This window comes from Jaculus jaculus, chromosome 22, assembly GCF_020740685.1.
Source record: "Jaculus jaculus isolate mJacJac1 chromosome 22, mJacJac1.mat.Y.cur, whole genome shotgun sequence".
Classification (NCBI taxonomy): domain Eukaryota; kingdom Metazoa; phylum Chordata; class Mammalia; order Rodentia; family Dipodidae; genus Jaculus; species Jaculus jaculus.
The window spans coordinates 2877168-2895874 of NC_059123.1; the positions used below are offsets into that span (position 1 = coordinate 2877168).

Consider the following 18707-nt stretch of genomic DNA (forward strand, 5'->3'; position numbering starts at 1 on the left):
CACAGGACCCCACACTTGGTTTAATGCTTTGCCATTCTCTCTCTCTCTTTCCAGAGTGTCATGCTATAGCCCGGGCTGGCCTGGACCTCGCTTAATAGCCCAGGCTGGCTCAAACTTATGGAAGTGTTCCAGCTTCAGCCTTTCAAGTGGCGAAATTACAGGTGAACTTACCATGCCAGGCTTGCTTTGAAATTCCCAACAACTTTTTTTTTAAATTTATTTAGGGGCTTAGCAGTTAAGGCGTTTGCCTGCAAAGCCTAAAATCTCCAGGTCCCACATAAGCCAGATGCAATGATGCAGGCATGCAATGTCACATATGTGTACAAGGGGGCGCATGTGTCTGGAGTTTGTTTGCAGTGGCTGAAGGCCCTGGTGTACACATTCTCTTTCTCTCTCTTAAATAAATTTTTTAAAATATTGTATTTATTTGAGAGAGACAGAGAAAGAGATAGAGAGAATGGATGTGCCAGGGCCTTCAGCCACTGTAAATGAACTCCAGATGCAATCCTCACCTTGTGCATCTGGCTTACGTGGATAATGGGGGATTGAACCTAGGACCTTAGGCTTCACAAGCAACTAGCCCTCCCAACATTTTGTTTATTTTTATTTTTTATTTATTTATTTGAGAGCAACAGACAGAAAGAGGCAGAGAGAGAGTGGGAGAATGGGTGCGCCAGGGCCTCCAGCCACTGCAAAAGAACTCCAGACATGTGCATCTGGCTCACGTGGGTCCTGGGGAATCAAGCCTTGAACCAGGGTCCTTATGCTTCACAGACAAACGCTTAACTGCTAAGCCATCTCTCTAGCCCCCTCCCAACTTTTTAACAAGAGGCCCTATCCTTCGTTTTGAACCCTACAAATCATACCACACATCCTGCTTAGAAGGGTGAAGTGAATGAGTGCACCCAGGTCACTTTGCCAGGGCCACTGCAGCAAACTCCCATTGACTGGCTTGAACAACAGACATTTATGCCCACAGTTCTAGAAGCTGGAAGTCACGGTGTCTTCCAACACCTCCTCTCTCATATCTTGTGGATGGCTCCTCTCTTGGTGTCTTTGCACCTTCTTCAGGGTTGGGCCCACCATGATATCCTCAACTTAATTACCTCTTTAAGGGCCCCATCTTCAAACACAGTCACATTGTGAGATTCTATGCTTTAGGATCTCCGATTCAGCCCGGCCCAACCGTTAAGGCTCATACGCTCCATTTCTCCTTGTGGGACCCCCATAAGAATGTGTGGGGCTCCTATCACCAGCCGTAGAAGCCCTCGCCCAGAGAAGTCAGCTCTCGCTAGCACGAACAAAGGGGCCCAACAGAAAATGTTCTGTCCTAACGATGACACTAGTTGCAATCGCAGCTCGCCTAGGGCCGAATCGCCCGCTGAGCCCATCTGCCTGTGACAACCTACGCACACAGAGACGGCTGCCAGAAAAAGATGGTCCCTGGACAATTATAGGTTCCTGGGCTGCCTGCCTTTGAAAGATTTCAAAATAGCACAGTTGACTCTGCTTTGAGCCAGGAAAAGAAAAAAAAAAAAAGCCACCATTACACTTCTGCTCACAAGGCATACAACGACACCTCTGTGGGCCAAATCCAATGGGAAGCAGTCTAGTCTCTTTATCTCTTATCTGGCTGAGCAGGGAGTTTGCTGAGATAACCAGCAATCAAGATAGCTCCTGGGGGCTGGAGAGGTGGCATAGTGGTTAAAATGCTTGCCTGAAAAGCCTAAGGACCCAGGTTCTGTTCCCCAGTACCCAACGTAAGCCAGATGCAGAAAGTGACGCAAGCAGGAAGGTCACACATGCACACCAGAGGGCGCGTGCATCTGGAGTTTGATTGCTGTGGCTGAGGAGCCGGCACGCCAGTTCTCTCTCCTCTCTCTCTCTCTCCTGCATTAAAAAAAAAAGAAGAAGAAGAAGAAGAAGTCAGTCTGTTAGGCTTACCTCAAAAAAGAAAAAGAGATAGCTCCTGGAAGGGTTAAGACAGGCAACACATTTCCAGCTTGGACATGGATACTGATGTTTTTGTTTGTTTTTGTTTGGTTTGGTTTGGTTTTTTCACTCTAGAGACTCACTCTAGCCCAAGCTGACCTGGAATTCACTATGCAGGGTGGCCTTGAACTCATGGCAATTCTCCTACCTCTGCCTCCCAAGTGCTGGGATTAAAGGCGTGCGCCACCATGCCTGGCTACTTTAAATTTTTTTTTATGATTTAAAAAAAATCATACTTCAGTGGCGGAAACCAGACAACCTTTGCATTAGCTAATAAACATCAACATCACCAGTGAGGAGACAGATTTTGCAGACTTGCAGAGATCACACTTTGAGAAGGATTTGACATGGGTTACAAAGTATCCTAGCCACAAATGAACATCTGCAGCCTCTCATGAGGAACTATCAAACAAACCCAAATTGAGAGACATTCTGTAAAATAATTGGCTTACCTATAAAAATGACAGGGACATGAAATGTAAGGACTGAAGAATTCACTCTGATAAAAAGACATAAGGGGGAAAGGGTAACAAATACAATATGTGTCAATCAAAACATTTAATTAGAGTCTGGAGAGATGGCTCCACAGTTAAAGACATTTGCTTGCAAAGCCTGCTGGCCCAGGGTTCAATTCCTCAATACCTATGTAAAACCAGACACCCAAAGTGGTGTGTGCATACAGAGTTTGTTTGTAGTGGCAAGAGAGAGGCCTTGGTGTGCCCATTCTCTCGTGCAAACAAATAAAAATGTTATTTTTAAATTTCTTTTGGTTTTTTCAAGGTAGGGTCTCCTCTAGCTCAGGCTGACCTGGAATTCACTATGTAGTCTCAGGGTGGCCTCAAACTTACGGGCGATCCTCCTACCTCTGCCTCCCTAAGTGCTGGAATTAAAGGTGTGAGCCACCACGCCCAGCAAAAAAAGTTAACTATAGTCTCTCTCTCTCTGTGTGTGTAGGCATGTACATTATGGCACATGAGTGGAGGTCAGAGGACAACTTGGAGATCTGTACTTCCTCTTTGAAATGGGTCCCTTGCCACTTTAAGCAAGCATCAGCCTAGCTGGCTCTCAGGAGCGTCGGATTCTCCTGGCTGGGCCTCCTGCTGTCCCCAGCGCATTGGAATCACAAATGCACCCACTGCTTTCCTTCCAGCTTTCTGTGAGTGTTAGGGAATTGCCTGAGTCAGCAGGCTTTGAAAAAAAAAAAAAAATCACCTTTAAACTGCGTGTGTTGGGACCCAGCACTTGGGAGGCAGAGGTAACTCACCATGAGTTCAAGGCCACCCTGAGACTACACAGTGAATTCTCTGAGGCTGACCTCAGCCTAGGTTAGAGTGAGGCCCTACCTTGAAAAAACAAAAACAAAGCAAACCACCTTTAGCCACTGAGATACCTCCTTGACCCTTCAAAAAAAAATGTTTTAAGACACGAAGCCTATAATTTATGAATGTATTATACCGAACTAGATTTTACATAGAAAAAAAATTCTATAAAGCACAGTATTGGGACAACTGACAAAATTAGAATATATGGGTATTAGATTTAAGTTATCCATATCATTTCCTAGATTTTGCAACTATAATGTTGATCTAGAAGAGAATGTTCTTGTTTTCAGGATCTGCACATTCAAACCAAGTAGAGAAAAGGGGCTGACATCTGAGGACCCCCATGAACCAGCTGTGAGCCGAGAAAGAGAACCTGATAAATCACACACGGCCAGTGTGAGCAGGTTTGTGAATTTGGGTAGAGAGGACAGGCCAGTGCCTCGTCCCACGCCTGCAAATTTTCTAAATGTGATGTTGGCTTAAAATGAAACTTCTTAAAGAAAATGAAACTACTTGAAGAAGTAACAAGGGTTCATCGCATGAAACTTTCTACAGAAAAAGAAGTCACTTGCAGCCCTGCCATGTAGAAAGAAAGAGAAGCTAATTTCCTGAGGAGAAAGGCGTTCCTTGGGGGCACATAGGCAGGGTGAGCCTTTGTTGTGACTCGCACGCAGCACAGGGTGGTGGGAAGGGAGGCAGAGCTAATCTGACAGATGGTTCCCAGGAGGAAACCTGCCCGAGCTTCTGAGAGAGTCTTCCCCCACGACTTTCTCCTGTTGCACGTCGCATCACATAGACATGTGTGGGGGAAGGGCCGTCATCTTGGAAAGCAAGGGGAATGGGCAACCGGGGCTGCAGGGTCCGCCACAGTTGGGGGGGGGGTTGCCACGTGGCTCTAAGCCAGTAGCGGGCATTCTGGTACAAACGAAAACATCAACTGCTAAATTTCCCTCTCTCAAACAATTCTTCCGTTTGCTGTGTTCCTAGGCCTACCCAAACATGCAGCAAAAGCCCTTCCTTACAAGGGGGAAAATGTCTTGGGACCCAATGTGACTTTTGAGCTTATGGCAATCTTTCTAGCCACCAGGTAAGGGGGCACAAATTTCCAGATCGGGATGGGTGTGATTGCGGGGCGGGTGGGGGTGTGTGTAGAAACTGGGAAAGGAGCAATCTGGCGTGAGAGGCCCTCGGGCCTACTCAAGGTAGCTGGACTTTGGTTTGCGTTGTCTTCCAGAAAGGGAGGCCCTACTTGGGTGAGGAAAACTGGGGGAATCAGAACGTGCTGAAGTCACTGGAGCACGCAGGTTGGGTGAGTGTCCCCAGGCCACTCCACACTCCACCAATGACCTGACTCACTGAGGCTACAGGAATAGAGCCTAATGACAGAGGGGGTACCAGAAAGGGCCAAGGTGACACCTACACTTAAAACTAAAGAATTTCCTGGGACCTTTCCAAGAAAACATTTTTTAAAATCCACATTACTATTGTTATTATTATTTGGGCAATACCAGGCTGAAACCAAGGCGTTACATGTGCGAGGCAAAGGCTCTGCTATAACATGCTCCACCGTGGCACGGGCTGGGGAGGTGCTCCACCGTCACCCTTGCTAAGCAAATGTCCGTCGGTTGATGAATAGGAAAAGACAATGTGGTCTCCACGCACAGTAAAGTACTATTCAGGCATAAGAAGTATGAAATCCCGTCATACGCAGCAGCACGCACTGGATCGTAGGTCATCGCGCTACTTGGAATAAGTCAGGCTCCGGAGAGAGGTACCACGTGCGCCGCCTCTGTGAGATTTACCAGAGTTGACCTCAGAGGAGCGGAAAGTTCCGTGGTACTTAGCAGACGCAGGGAGGGAATCGAGGGCAGAGGGTCTGGCAAAGGCTCACCAAGTTGCAGCTCGGTATGAATAAGGTACTCTGCAGGGCTCCTGCAGGGCAGAATGAGAGCAATTATGTACTGCATATTTCAGGAAGATAAGAGAAAAGGATTTTTGCATGCTTTACCCTAAAGAAACATAAGCATTTGAGAAACAGATATGTTGAACCTGACTTAAGCATTAGACCATGTATACATATTTCAAAACATCATTTAGGACCAGCTTCTTGCATTGGTAGCATGTCTGACCTTAACACATCCTTTAATACACCCCGGGTGTGCATATTTTGATATTATATACACCAATTAAAATTAACTTCATCTGGGCCGGAGGTATGGCTTAGCAAAACCAAAGGACCTAGGTTCGATTCCCCAGGACCCACGTTAGCCAGATGCGCAAGGGGGCGCACGCATCTGGAGTTGGAGCTCTTTCGCAGTGGCTGGAGGCCCTGGCGCGCCCATTCTCTCTCTCGCTCACTCTTCCTCTTTCTTTGTCAAACAAATAAAGAAAGAAACATTAAAATTAATTTACTCTAACTTTTAAGGCAATATATACATAACAAAATCAAACTGGGGGATAGGGAGCCGGCTCAGTGGATACCGCACCTGCTGCGCAAGCATATCTGAGCTTAGACGCTCACGTCCCTCAGGAAGCCGGACACGGCAGCATTGGGGTCTGTAATCCCCCTCCCAGGGCCGGAAGGGAGATGGAGACAGAAGACTCTCCTAGCAGCTAGCTGGTGAGCAGAGCGGCGGGCAGCAAGAGACCCTGTCTCAAACAAGGCAAGGTGGAAGGTGAGGACCAGCACCCGAAGTTGTCCTCCGACCTCCACGTGTGCACCACAGCATGTACACACACACACACACACACACACACACACACACACACACACCGAACCTGAATTAGTGTGCCCGTGTGTGTGTGTGCTGTGTATGTGCAGAGGTCAGAGGAGAACTTCCTATCCCTAAGAACACTATGCACTTTTATTGTTTTAACCGACAACGTCCATACTTGCAGACAATAAACCATGATAATTCCTCCCCTTGCCTCCTTCAGTTTCCCCTTCACAGCTCCACTCTCCATCCTATCCTGTCCCTCTCTCCATTACTGTCTCTTTTGTTTTGATGTCATCATCTTTTCCTCCTATTATGAGGGTCTTGTGAAGGTAGTGCCAGGCGCTGTGAGGTCATGGATATAGAGGCCAACTTCTGTCTGGACTTATTTTTTTGGAGTAGGGTCTCTAATTGGCACGGAAGTCACCCACTTAGGCTAACGTGGCTGGCCATCAAGCTTTGGGCCTCCTTCTGCCTCTGTAGTACTGGGATTATAGGCATGCACCGAGCGTTATTTTGTGGATACTGGGGATAAACTCAAGTGCTCATGTGCGGGGGGCAAGCACTTTGCTCTCTGAGTTACTTCCCCAGGCCCTCAAACTAAACAGAAAAGGAAACATCTTGCCCACCCATCTCCATTTCCTGAGTTCCTCTCTTCACGCCCCAATCCAAGAATCAACAGCATGAGCGGGACATCCCATCGACTTACAGATGGGGTTAATTTATGGTCATTAATGCCATGGGCTCCAGGCTATGCCTGTCTTTCTGTGGTATCTATCGGCTTTGTCTTAATGGCTGCAAGCCCAAACTGGTTTCAAGATTACTTAAGGAATTTCAAGCATGAAATATGTACACATTGATATCCAAAACTGTGTGTGTGTGTGAGAAAGAGAGAGAGAAATCTTTTCCTCCCACTGTCTCTTCCTCTTTTTTTTTTTTTTTGCTTCTTTTTAAGATAAAGGAAACTAACCCTTGCTGAGAAACACACATGCATTCAAGTCTCATGGTCATCATTGGCTCATATATTTTCACCTACACCAATCACCAGCTAGGGGTTCAGGGTCACAGTGAACGACTGAGGTCAAGTTCATCCAGAGTTAGGAAGGGAAAGGTAGGTATCTGAACATTAAAAAGTGGAAGAGGCACTTGACCTCCCCACACCAAAGCTTGGCCACAGGCCCAGGGGTCTTGACATGACACTGTCCTACCCAGTCCCAATCCACGGTGACTAGTGAACACACACTGTAGCTCACCAGACAGTGAACTTAATGTCGCAACCTTACGGCCTGCTCCGGATTGGTTCTGGGATGTCCCTCAGAGGTTCATGTATTAAATTCTTGGTTCCCCTGCTTGGTGGCATTATTAGGAGTTGGTAGAAACTTCCAGTTAGACAGAGATAATGTTTTACAAGCTTTCTGGGCATCCGTTAGCCCAGACAAATGGACATATAAAACTTAGCCATCACATAAAGGTATTTCATAAATCCTGGACACAGTCCACTTTCCCTACCCATCTGCTTCCTCCTCTTTAACCTGCTGCAGACACCTGGAGCAGTGAATGGATTTATCCATGACTGGGAAACTCACTTGGTTACATATGGACCACCCTTCTCTTTTTCCTTTCCTGTCCTGAGTACAGTTTGTTCCTCTTCCTCTGTGGTTTATTGATGTTCAGAGTGAAATACGCTCAGGAAAATTTCCTTTTTCACTGTGATGCTATTTTCCCCACTTTCAACAGGATGTATCTTCCGGTACAATATGGCGTGAATATAGTCTTAGTGTGCTATATCTTCTGTGGCACTTACATTTAATAACAAAAAATAGATTAAATCACAACCTAGTCAACAAGTCATATGTCATATATATATATATATATATATAATGTGTTATATATAATATATTATATGTAATATATCATATTATGCATAGTATATAGTTTACATACAATATAAGTCATGGAAAATAATGACAAGGAAGAAAGATTGGGAAAAATGGGGTGACGATAGAAGGTCCGAGAGGCCTCGTTTAGAAGATGAAATGGGGGGCTGGACAAATGGCTCTGCAGTTGAGAGCACTGCTGGGCAACCATGAAGGCCTGAGGAGGCCCGGGAGACCACTGTAGCTCTGTGTCTAGGACCCACCCTAACTGCTGGGCATGGGCACACATTTTTGGAACCCTGGTCCCATAGGGGAGCAGAGACTCAACCACCAGAGCTCATGAACAAAAGAGCAAGCTTGAGGATCTCCGAGAGACCTGGAGCCAATAGGAACGGGCAGAAGAGGGATGCAGAGATGGCTCCGTGGTTAAAGGTACTTGCTTACAAAGCCTACTGGCCTGGGGTTTCCAGTACACACATAAGGCCAGATACACAAGAGGTGCATCCGGAGTTCATGCAGTTCATTTGCAGTGATAAGAGGCCCTGGTGTACCCATACTCTTTCTCTCAAATAAATAAAAATATTTATAAAAACTTAAAAAAAAAAGGGCTGGAGAGATGGCTTAGTGATTAAGGCACTTGCCTGTGAAGCCTAAGGATCTAGGTTTGATTCCCTAGGTCCCATGTAAGCCAGATGCGCAAGTTGGCACATACATATGGAGTTTGTTTGCAGTGGCTAGAGGCCCTGGGATGCCCATTCACTCTGTCTCTAATAAATAAATTAATATGCAAATAAGTCTTTAAAAAATTTAGAAAAGAATAGGCTAAAGAGCAATGGAGTGGGCACCTTGTGTTATACTGTGGCTACTGCAGACAAGTGCACCCAGCTGCAGGTGAATTCCTGGGTGCCACATGGGCACATATGTATGCACACCACACACACACACACACACACACACACACACACACATTACATGCACAAGCAAAAGAAAATGACATTTTGAAATTCACCAATTTAAAGTGCACAATCCCATAGGTTCTCGTATATTCATAAAGCTGTACAAGCATCAAATTATAGAATATTTTCATGCTGGAGAAATGGCTTAACAGTTAAGGCACTTGCCTATGAAGCCTGAAGCCCAAGGACCAAGGTTCAACTCTCCAGATCCTACGTAAGCCAGACGCACAAAGTCACACATGCCCACTAGATGGCACAAGCGTCTGGAATTTTATTTCAGTGGCTAAGGCCCTAGTGCACCAATTCTCTCTCTCTTTCTCTAAAATAAAAAAAATAATTTTAATTTTTTTAAATCATAGAATATTTTCATCACTCCAAAGTGAACACTTGTCTTCATTAGTACCCAAAACCCCACCTGCCCACACCAGCTCACAGGAGCCATTACTCTACCTTGTCTCTACTCCCTAATATATTCCAGCTTCTACCTTAGGACCAAAATGACAAAACCCAATGATGCTCTTGTCACCAATCACACAGGGTGTCCTGTGTCTCATTAGCCCACCTACATCTCTCCCAGACCCACAACCTCTGATCAGGGCATATGTGAAGTGTTCCTTTATTTCTACTATAAAACTCAGCCCTTTTCTGACTCCTAAAAAGCAAATGTTGGTGACTAGCTCCTTTGATATAGCTGGCTTTCATTTATTTCTACCGGTGCCCTGGATTCCCTGGGAGCAGGGTTCTGAGATAAGACTTACACTGAGGTTTGTTGGGGAACCACATGCTCAGAATGAAACTTGGGAAGATGATGTTGGTAATAGGGTTGAGAAGACAGACAAGTCCAAGCAGGACTCAATTGTGGTAGAGCCCAAAGGAACTCTGGGACTTGGATGATGTGATGGTTAATGTGCCTTGTCAACTTGACAGGATTTAGAATCATTGTGGAAACAAATCTCTGGGCTTGTCTATGAGGGACTCTCTCCGCTATGTTAAATGTGATGGGGCCAGGCGTGGTGGCGCACGGCTTTAATCCCAGCACTCGGGAGGCAGAGGTAGGAGGATTGTGAGAGTTCGAGGCCACCCTGAGACTCCATAGTGAATTCCAGGTCAGCCTGAGCCAGATCGAGACCCTACCTCGAAAAACAAAACAAAACAAAACAAAAAAAATGTGATGGGAAGACCCCCCACCCCCACAACTGTTCCCAGTGCCATTCCATGGGCTGGAGTTCAAGACTGAAGAAAAGAAAACAGAGCAGGGCTAGAGAGATGGCTTAGTGGTTAAGGCGCTTGCCTGCAAAGCCAAAGGGCCCAGGTTTGATTCCCCAGGACCCATGTAAGCCAGATGCACAAAGTGGCACATCTGTCTGGAGTTCGCTTGAAGCAGCTGGAGGCTCTGGTGTGTCTATTCTCTCCCTCCCTCTCTCTCTCTCTCTCTGTCCCTTTATCTGTCTCAAATAAGTAAATATTTAAAAGATTATAAAAAAAGAAAACCGAGCAGGCTGAGACCAGCATCCATACTGCTCTGCTTCCTGACTGCGAGGTGATGTGATGAGCTGCTTCACGCTCCAGCTGCCACGCCTCTCCCGCCCTGACAGACTGTGTCCCCTTGAGCTGTGAGCCAAATGAAACCCTTCCTCCGTAAGTTGTTTTTCTCACATATTTTATCATACTAGCAAAAAAAAAAAACAATTAATACAGATGACTCTTCAGAAATTGTCCTAGGTTAATCATGGGTACAGGCCAGGCTACCCTAGTAGGAGGAGGAGTGTGGAAATTGCTTTTCTTATTGTTATGACCACACACCTGAGGACAAGCAACTTGAGAGAGGAGATGCTTAATCTGACTCTTGGGGTGAGGGGATACGGCTCCTCACGGCGGCTCGTCACTCTCTCCGCAGTCCAGCAGCAGAAAGAGGTGGATGGTTTTGCTTGGCATGCTGTCTCCTTTCCTCCCTGTTCCACTCAATTCCCTAGCTCACAGACGGCGGATCTTTCCCCACAGCTCTGCCTTGAAACGCCCGCACCGACACACCCCGAAGAGTGCTCAGTCTCCTAGGTGATTCGAAGTCCAGCCAGCTTGACAGTGGCGCTTAGGCAGCACAGGGACCTGGAGGGAGGCAGCTCTCTTTGACCAAAAGCAAGGCGGAAGGGGTGACTCAGCCACCAGCTCTCTGCAGCAGCACCTCGGGCCTCTGGGAACCAACACCAGGACCTCCTGCCACAGAAGAGCGATGCCTCCACCAAGCATCCATGTAGTGACCGATCATCGTCCAGCTGTGAATCCAAGCCCGAGGCTCCCCTCACCACAACACAACCATTACCACTCAAAAAAACATGACAAAGGGTGCTTTGTGAACATTCGTTCTTTTTCTTTCTTTGCAGTCTGGAACCAAGCCCTCGATGTACAACCATTCAGACATTTTTTAGCAAGAGGTGTAGAGTGTAACAGTGGACTCAGGTGAGTATGGCATTAAAAGATCTGAAATGCCTGGGCTAGAGTGAAACCCTATCTTGAAAAATCATATATATCTGAACTTAGTCAACCAAGACCAGTTATTTCAATTGCCCCACATTCACAATCACACTGCCTCAATGTCACAGTTCATTACGCAATGTTCCCTCACTCAGCGGGACAGGACATCGTGACTTCCAGCTTTCTGAGGTGAGAAACCGCAAGCAGAATCTAAATAGAATCATATCCTGCTCAAGGACAGTCACCCCCTAGGGACAAATGTGTCATCCCTGTCAAGATGCTAATAAAATCAACCTTGGAAGTTAGTAAGGTATTAATTTATTCTTTAAAATGGTCTTTTATAGAATATTTTTATTTGTGTGTGTGTGTGTAGTGTGTGTGTGTATGTGTGTGTGTGTGTGTGCACGCGCACATGTGAACGGACAGGTGTGGCAGGGTCTCTTGTCATTGCAGACAAATACCAGATACTTGCATTATTTTACATGGGTTCTGGGGAATTGAACCCAGACCGGCAGGTTTGTAGGCAAGTGTCTTTAAACACTGAGCAATCTGCCCAGCCCTCAAACAATTTTTCTGTTCAAACACACACACACACACACACACACACACACACACACACACACACACACACAATCATTTGTATTATGTGATTATTACAAAATTTTTGGCTTTGTATGAGCTACTTAAACTCAAAATTTCCAGGCTGGAGAGATGGCTTAGTGGTTAAGTGCTTGCCTATGAAGCCTAAGGACCCCAGTTCGAGGCTTGATTCCCCAGGACCCACGTTAGCCAGATGCACAAGGGGGTGCACGTGTCTGGAGTTCGTTTGCAGTGGCTGGAAGCCCTGGCGCGCACATTCTCTCTCTCTCTCCCTCTGCCTCTTTCTCTCTCTGTCACTCTCAAATAAATAAATGACTCAAAATTTCCTTTTTGGTTTGACCAGTGAATTATCTGGTTTTATACCCAGTAATGAAAATTTATCTGAGAATTATTAGGTATGTAATTCAAGTTCTGTCTACACACAGGTCTGAACAGGCCCTTGAGATGTAAACAAGGTTTGTACTTTGTGAAAAACCTATCACAGGACCATTCAAATGTGTTAATCCTTGCTCTCAGAGCTTCTGACTTTCTTCTGTGTGTCCTGGGAGTTCACTCACGCCTTTCCCTCCCCCTTCTCCCCCTCTGGAGAAAGCTGGTCACTCCTGACTGACCTTGTACTGTTAATGACTAACTTGTAGTCCCAGTCTGCTTTTTTTTTTTTTTTAATTTTTTATTTATTTGAGAGCGACGGACACAGAGAGAAAGACAGATAGAGGGAGAGAGAGAGAATGGGCGCGCCAGGGCTTCCAGCCTCTGCAAACGAACTCCAGACGCATGCGCCCCCTTGTGCATCTGGCTAACGTGGGTCCTGGGGAACCGAGCCTCGAACCGGGGTCCTTAGGCTTCACAGGCAAGCGCTTAACCACTAAGCCATCTCTCCAGCCCCCCAGTCTGCTTTTGTCCAGGACAAAGCATGGCAGTTCTGCGACTCTGGGTCCTCCGAACGGTCAAGGGAATCTGTCACCGTGGAGGCCATTGAAAGTGTGTCGCAGCGCTGTGGAATCACAATTGCTAGGGGCAGGTGTGACACATGCATGGTGTCCAGCCTGCTGCTGGAATTCTCTGAAAAAGCACAGCTCACGACATTACTGCTTGCAAACAATTTGCACAGCTCAAGCAACCAGTAAGGGATTCCTGGATGTAGATGTGTGGAGTTGGCACAGGCTGTGTGTGTTGGAAGTGGAAACAGACTGGATTTGTCCACTACCGCTCCTGTGCATGAGGAAGGCCTCGTCCCTGGGGCAAAGTGAGCACAGAGAATAGCGGCTCATCTTGGAAAAACTGGTGCAGAGTTGGTGTGAGACTGCTTGCTGGAAAACAAAAGCTGAAGCTTAGTACGGAATTGCAAGTTATCTTCAAGGTGTAAGGAAACATCAGTATTAGAGCTGACCATGGTAGTGCACACCTCTGCTCTCCACACCTAAGATGCAGAGGCAAGAAGATTGCCACAAGTTCAAGACCACCCTGGTCTACAGAATGAGTCCCGAGCCAGGCCAAGCCACATAGCAATACCTTGTCTCAAAAGAAAAAAAAGAAAATCAGGGCTGGATGGGTTAGATGACTTAGATGGCTTAGTAGTTAAGGTGCTTGCCTTCAAAGGCAAAGGACCCAGGTTCAATTCCCCAGTACCCACATAAGCCAGATTCACACGGTGGTACATGTGTCTGGAGTTTGTTTGCAATGACTAGAGGCCCTGGCGTGCACATTCTCTCTCTCTGTCTCTCTCTCACTCTGCCTCTTTCCCTCTACCTCAAATAAGTAAACTATTAAAAATAAATAAAAAGAAAGCAAAAGAAAAAACAGAAAATGTGGGCATTGGAAAAGGTGCTCTTGAGAGAAATTATTAAACATATAATTTGAGTGTATCTTGGATGAAGGTGATAGGGAGGTCCCAACGATGATAGAACCTAGGTTCATTTACTTTACCAGGCGTGTACTGAGTACTGCCTGTGTTCCCTGCATTTTCCTACAGTGTACCAAGCACAGTCTCTACATCTGGATTGATATCACACAGAATTGGATGGCTTTTTATTAATTTGATTTTGGCATTGAAGACCAAACCCAGAAGCCTCACACATACTAAATCACTAAGCTATACTGCCTATCTGGCAAGATAATTTTTAATATGCATATATACATATATATGTGTATACACACACACATATATTATTGACAACTTCTACACTTACAGACAACAAACCATGGTATTTCCCTCCCTTTCCCCAACTTTCCCCTTCATAACTCTGCTCTCCATCATATCCCCTCCTTCTCTCCATTAGTCTGTCTTTTAATTTGATGTCATCATCTTTTTCTCCTATTATGAGGGTCTTGTGTAGGTATTGCTAAGCACTGTGAGGTCTTGGATATCGAGGCCAATTTCTGTCTGGACAGTTGTATGTAAGCAGTGGAACCCTTCCTTTGGCTCTTACATTCTTTCCACCACCTCTTCTGCAATGAACCCTGAACCTTGGAGGGTGTGAGATGTTTCAGTGCTGGACACTCCTCCGTCCCTTCTTCTCAGCACTATGTTGCCTTTTGGGTCATCCCAGTGGTCATCGCCAGCTAAAAAGAGAAGTTTCTCTAACTGGAAGTGAGAGTAGCATTAATATATGAGTATGAGCATTAAGTGTAGTGATTTCAGGGCAATTTGGGGAGAGTAAGTAATATTTGCATTTTATCCAGTCAAGAGCAGGCTTTGTACCCCTAAAGCTCATGACCTCCCCTGCCATAGGCTTTTGATTAGATTTTCAGTACCAAGCATGTATTCCCTTCCACAGAATGGGCCTTCAATCCAATTAGAGAGCAGTTGGTTTCCCCCAGAGAAGACATGCTCTGTTTGCCTGTCTGGCCAAACTTGAGGCTTCCAGTGTCCACTGTTTTCACCACTGATGACTTCTATCTCCCATAAGGCTGCATACAGTGCAGCTTTTCCCAGCTTTCAGTTGGCTGGGCTACAGGGAAAAGGTTTTCTGCTCATCACCACCTTGATTTCTCAGTGACTTTGCTGCTCAGGCACGTGCAGTCTTCAACAATAGGGTCTTGCCATCTCTTTCTCCCAGGAAACCAAGAGCCTTGGCAATAGCCTGCAATGTTTTGGAGGCCACAGGGACCTCCCATGGCCAACAATAAAAATAACATCTTGTTAGCTCTGTAGAGTCTCAACACCCTGGCGGTGGGATTGGAAATTTCTAATGCACAGCGTTCTTGAAAGTGTTGGGATACGTGGGGTTAAGTGGGCCAGTAATGGAACACAAGGGCTAAGAGCTTGCTTTTGGAAAACGCAGAAGCTGGCGTGCTGCGGAACTCTGCGCCTGACTTCTACGTGTCCCTGTTTCTTTCCTCTGAAATGCTTACGCACCCATTCTTCAAGATCCGTTCAGGGGCCTGGAGACGGTTCACTGGGGTGGCACCCTCTGCACCCACGTAGATGCCAGGCGGGGTGGCGAATGCCTGGAATCCCGTTGCTCTGAGGACAGGGATAGAGAACCCTGGGGGAAAGTGGCTGGCTCGTCTTGTTGAATTCAACCAGTGGGCTCTGGTTCACTGAGAGACCCTGTCTCAGGAAATAAGGTGGAAAGCAACAGAGAGTGTACCTGACATCAACTCTGATCTCCACGTGGACACACTTGCACGCACATGTGACCGCCACGCACAGATCCACTCATATGTAAGAATTGGAGCCACACTCCACACTGCTCTGTCCATCATCTTTCCAGCTAGTGCATAGAGAGCCCTCACATGTCCGCTTCACTGTCTCCTTATTTTCAAACCATCACTACCTCTTGAGCCCACTTACACCACTGGTTGGTTTGTTTCGTTTTTGTGAAGACAGGATCTCATTGTTGTAGGCATCTTTTCATTGCTGGGACAAAAATACCAGACCTATTGTTTACATACTAAGTATGTCCATAGCTAATAAAAATAAATCAGATAAAAACAGACTTAAAGCAGCTGATGGGAGGAAAGTTATCTTTTTGTTTTTTATTGTGGCTTACAGTCTTGAGAAGACGCTCCGTGATGACAGGGGAAAGTCCATCACCTTGGCCACGGCAGGTGGTCAACAGCAACCGTGAGCTCTCCTCAGGCTTTGCAAGCAAGTGCCTCTGACCACTGAGTCATCTCTCCAGCCTTCCATGGTACTCTGTGAAAAAAAAAAATAAGCAAACAACCCCGACACAGGAATATCTAGAATTTTATTGGTGAGCACGTCAGTAGGGGAAGGACAACATCTGGGTCGTTAGGAAGGCAGTAAGTCCTCTACTTCCAGTTTCAAGGAAGGCATGATCATCTCGCGGAACCCCCACACGGCGCGGTGCCCCAGCATGCTGGGGAGCAGCCTCTCGAAGATGAACGTGGCGTCCACGAACAGAAAGTAACACGAAAGTCCCGTGACGCTGACGACGCAGAGCACCGCGAAGAGCCTCAGCGCGCGCTTCCTGCAGTAGAGAGCGTGGCGGTGTTAATTCAAGGAACACCTGGACACGGGGCCTGGACGGGAGGCCAGGCTCCTCCACGCAGGAGGCTTGAAGACCCCAGGTCCCTGACCTTCTCCGACCTCGGCTGACCACTGTCTGAGAAGCAGACCGAAGGACTGCCATTGGCATCTAAGATTCTACAGCCGCTGGGCACCAGGGGCTCTCCTGCGACAGTCTCCCCAAAGCAGCTTATTCCCATCGTTAATGAGGTGCAGGATGCCTGGGGGACAGGGGAGGGCACACAGGGGAAGGCTTCCCTCAGGACACAGAATATAACATAACCAATGGAACTAAGCTCCCTGGAGGGTTTCCGAATCCTTCACGACTCCTCCTATCGGGTGAACTGATGGTGCATTTTGCTGCCTTTAGAGTCTTGTGTTATTACCTTTTGACCATCAGCGCAATAGAGGATCAGGGTGGAAAATCTAGGCAAAACACATGCCACAGATCAGCTGATTGTGTGGGGATAAACACCAGAGTACTTATTTCAGACAGCCTAGCCGTAGTGGCTGTGACCCAGCTCAGTGGGTGCCACACTGGGGCACCCTGGTACTTTGATCTGCAATTGCTTTCACCACACACACTCGCCAGAGAATCCATGTTCTCAGATGCTGGGTGTGGTGGAGCACACCTTCAATCCCAGCACTCAGGAGGCAGAGGGAGGAGGATCGCCATGAGTTCGAGGCCACCCTGAGACTACATAGTTAATTCCAGGTCAGCGTGGACCAGAGTGAGACCCTACCTCAAAAAACAAACAAATGAAAAAACCCAGATACTCCATTACAGGGTTGGACAGATGGCTTAGTGGTTAAGGCGCTTGCCTGCAAAGCCAAAAGACCCAGGTTCAATTCCCCAAGGCCACATGCACAAGGTGATACATACATCTGGAGTTTGTCTGTGGTGGCTAGAGGCCCTGGTGCAGCCATTCTGTGTGTGTGTGTGTGTGTGTGTGTGTGTGTATCTGCCCCCTCTCTTTCTCTCTCTAATAAACAAATAAAATATTCAAAAAAACGTGATCATGGATGTGTAGGTATCTCTGTGTTATATTGACCTAACTTAAATTCCCTTGGGTAGCTATCCAGGTGTGGAATAAGAATGTCATTCTTTTATTGTGGCTAACCAACATTTCATTTGGGGTGTTGCACATTTTGTCCCCCCATTCTTCAGTTCATGGGCACTTGGATTCTTGCCACTTTTTGTCTATTATGAGTGATGCATATGTGTGTGTGTGTGTGTGTGCATATGTATGTGTGTGTGAATAGGTGTACATATTTGTTTGAAGTCTTGTGTGGGCATATGTCTGCAATCCTTTTGGGCATATATGTAGGAGTGGGATTGCAAGGTCATGTGGTGACTAATTTTAACGCTTTCAACAACTTTCAAGCTGTTTTCTAAAGTGACTGTGCTGTTTTAAATCCCTCCAGCAGTGTATAAAGTTTCCTATTCTATAATTCTTATCTTCCACCCTTTCTAAAAATATTTTATTCATTTATTTGAGAGAGGGAGGGAGGGAGGAGACAGAGGAAGAGACAGAGTGAGAATGGTGCACCAGGGCCTCCAGCCATTGCAAACAAACTCCAGACACATGTGCCACCTTGTGCATCTGGCTTACGTGAGTACTGGGGAATCGAACCTGGGTCCTTAGGCTTTGCAGGAAAGTACCTTAACTGCTTAATTCCAGCCCCTGTTTTCCATCCTTTTCCATAGGCATCATAGTAAGTATCAAAGCAATATCTCCCTGTGGTCCTTAGTGACCAGTGACATCACATATCTTTCTATGTGCTTGTTAACCATTTTTATATCTTCTTCAAAGAAACATCTATCCAAGCTCCCTGCCTGCTTGTAAAACTGGGTTGTATTTCTTTCTTCTCAGTATTATAAACTTTCTTTATATATTCTGAGTACTAAATCCTTAATTTCTTGAAATTATGACTCTGACAAATTTCTCGCCTCTTTCATTGGTTTTATAGAGAACATTTTCTGGAAACTTTACTCCATTTTCACTGTGCACACCCTAAATTTTCTGACATTTGCTAGTATGACATATGTCCCAAAATGATGAAGGCAAGATTCTTTCTTCACGCAGCCCGTGGAAAGTAAGGAACAAGCAGAACTGACATAACTGAGCTGCACTTACATGCTGTGAAGGGACTGCGTACACAGTACCGAGACTATTGCAACTCAGCAACAAAGAACCCAACCTTTAAAACAAGAAGAAGAAGAAGAAAAAAAATTTTTTTTTAAAGGAGAAGAAGGTGACTGAGAAAAGACTGTTCAAGAGTCTACCTGAAGTAGTGGA

General features: G+C 46.2%; 1 protein-coding gene across 1 annotated transcript in view; it reads right to left on the reverse strand.

Annotated features, from left to right (window-relative positions):
- Nucleotides 1–16170: 16170 nt before the first annotated feature.
- The window catches only part of Smco2 (single-pass membrane protein with coiled-coil domains 2), a 36977-nt gene continuing 34440 nt past the window's right edge, over nt 16171–18707 (reverse strand). Inside the window, exon 11 of the mRNA XM_045139442.1 lies at nt 16171–16369. Coding sequence (XP_044995377.1) covers nt 16171–16369 — 199 coding nt within the window. The remainder of the gene's footprint in view (nt 16370–18707) is intronic.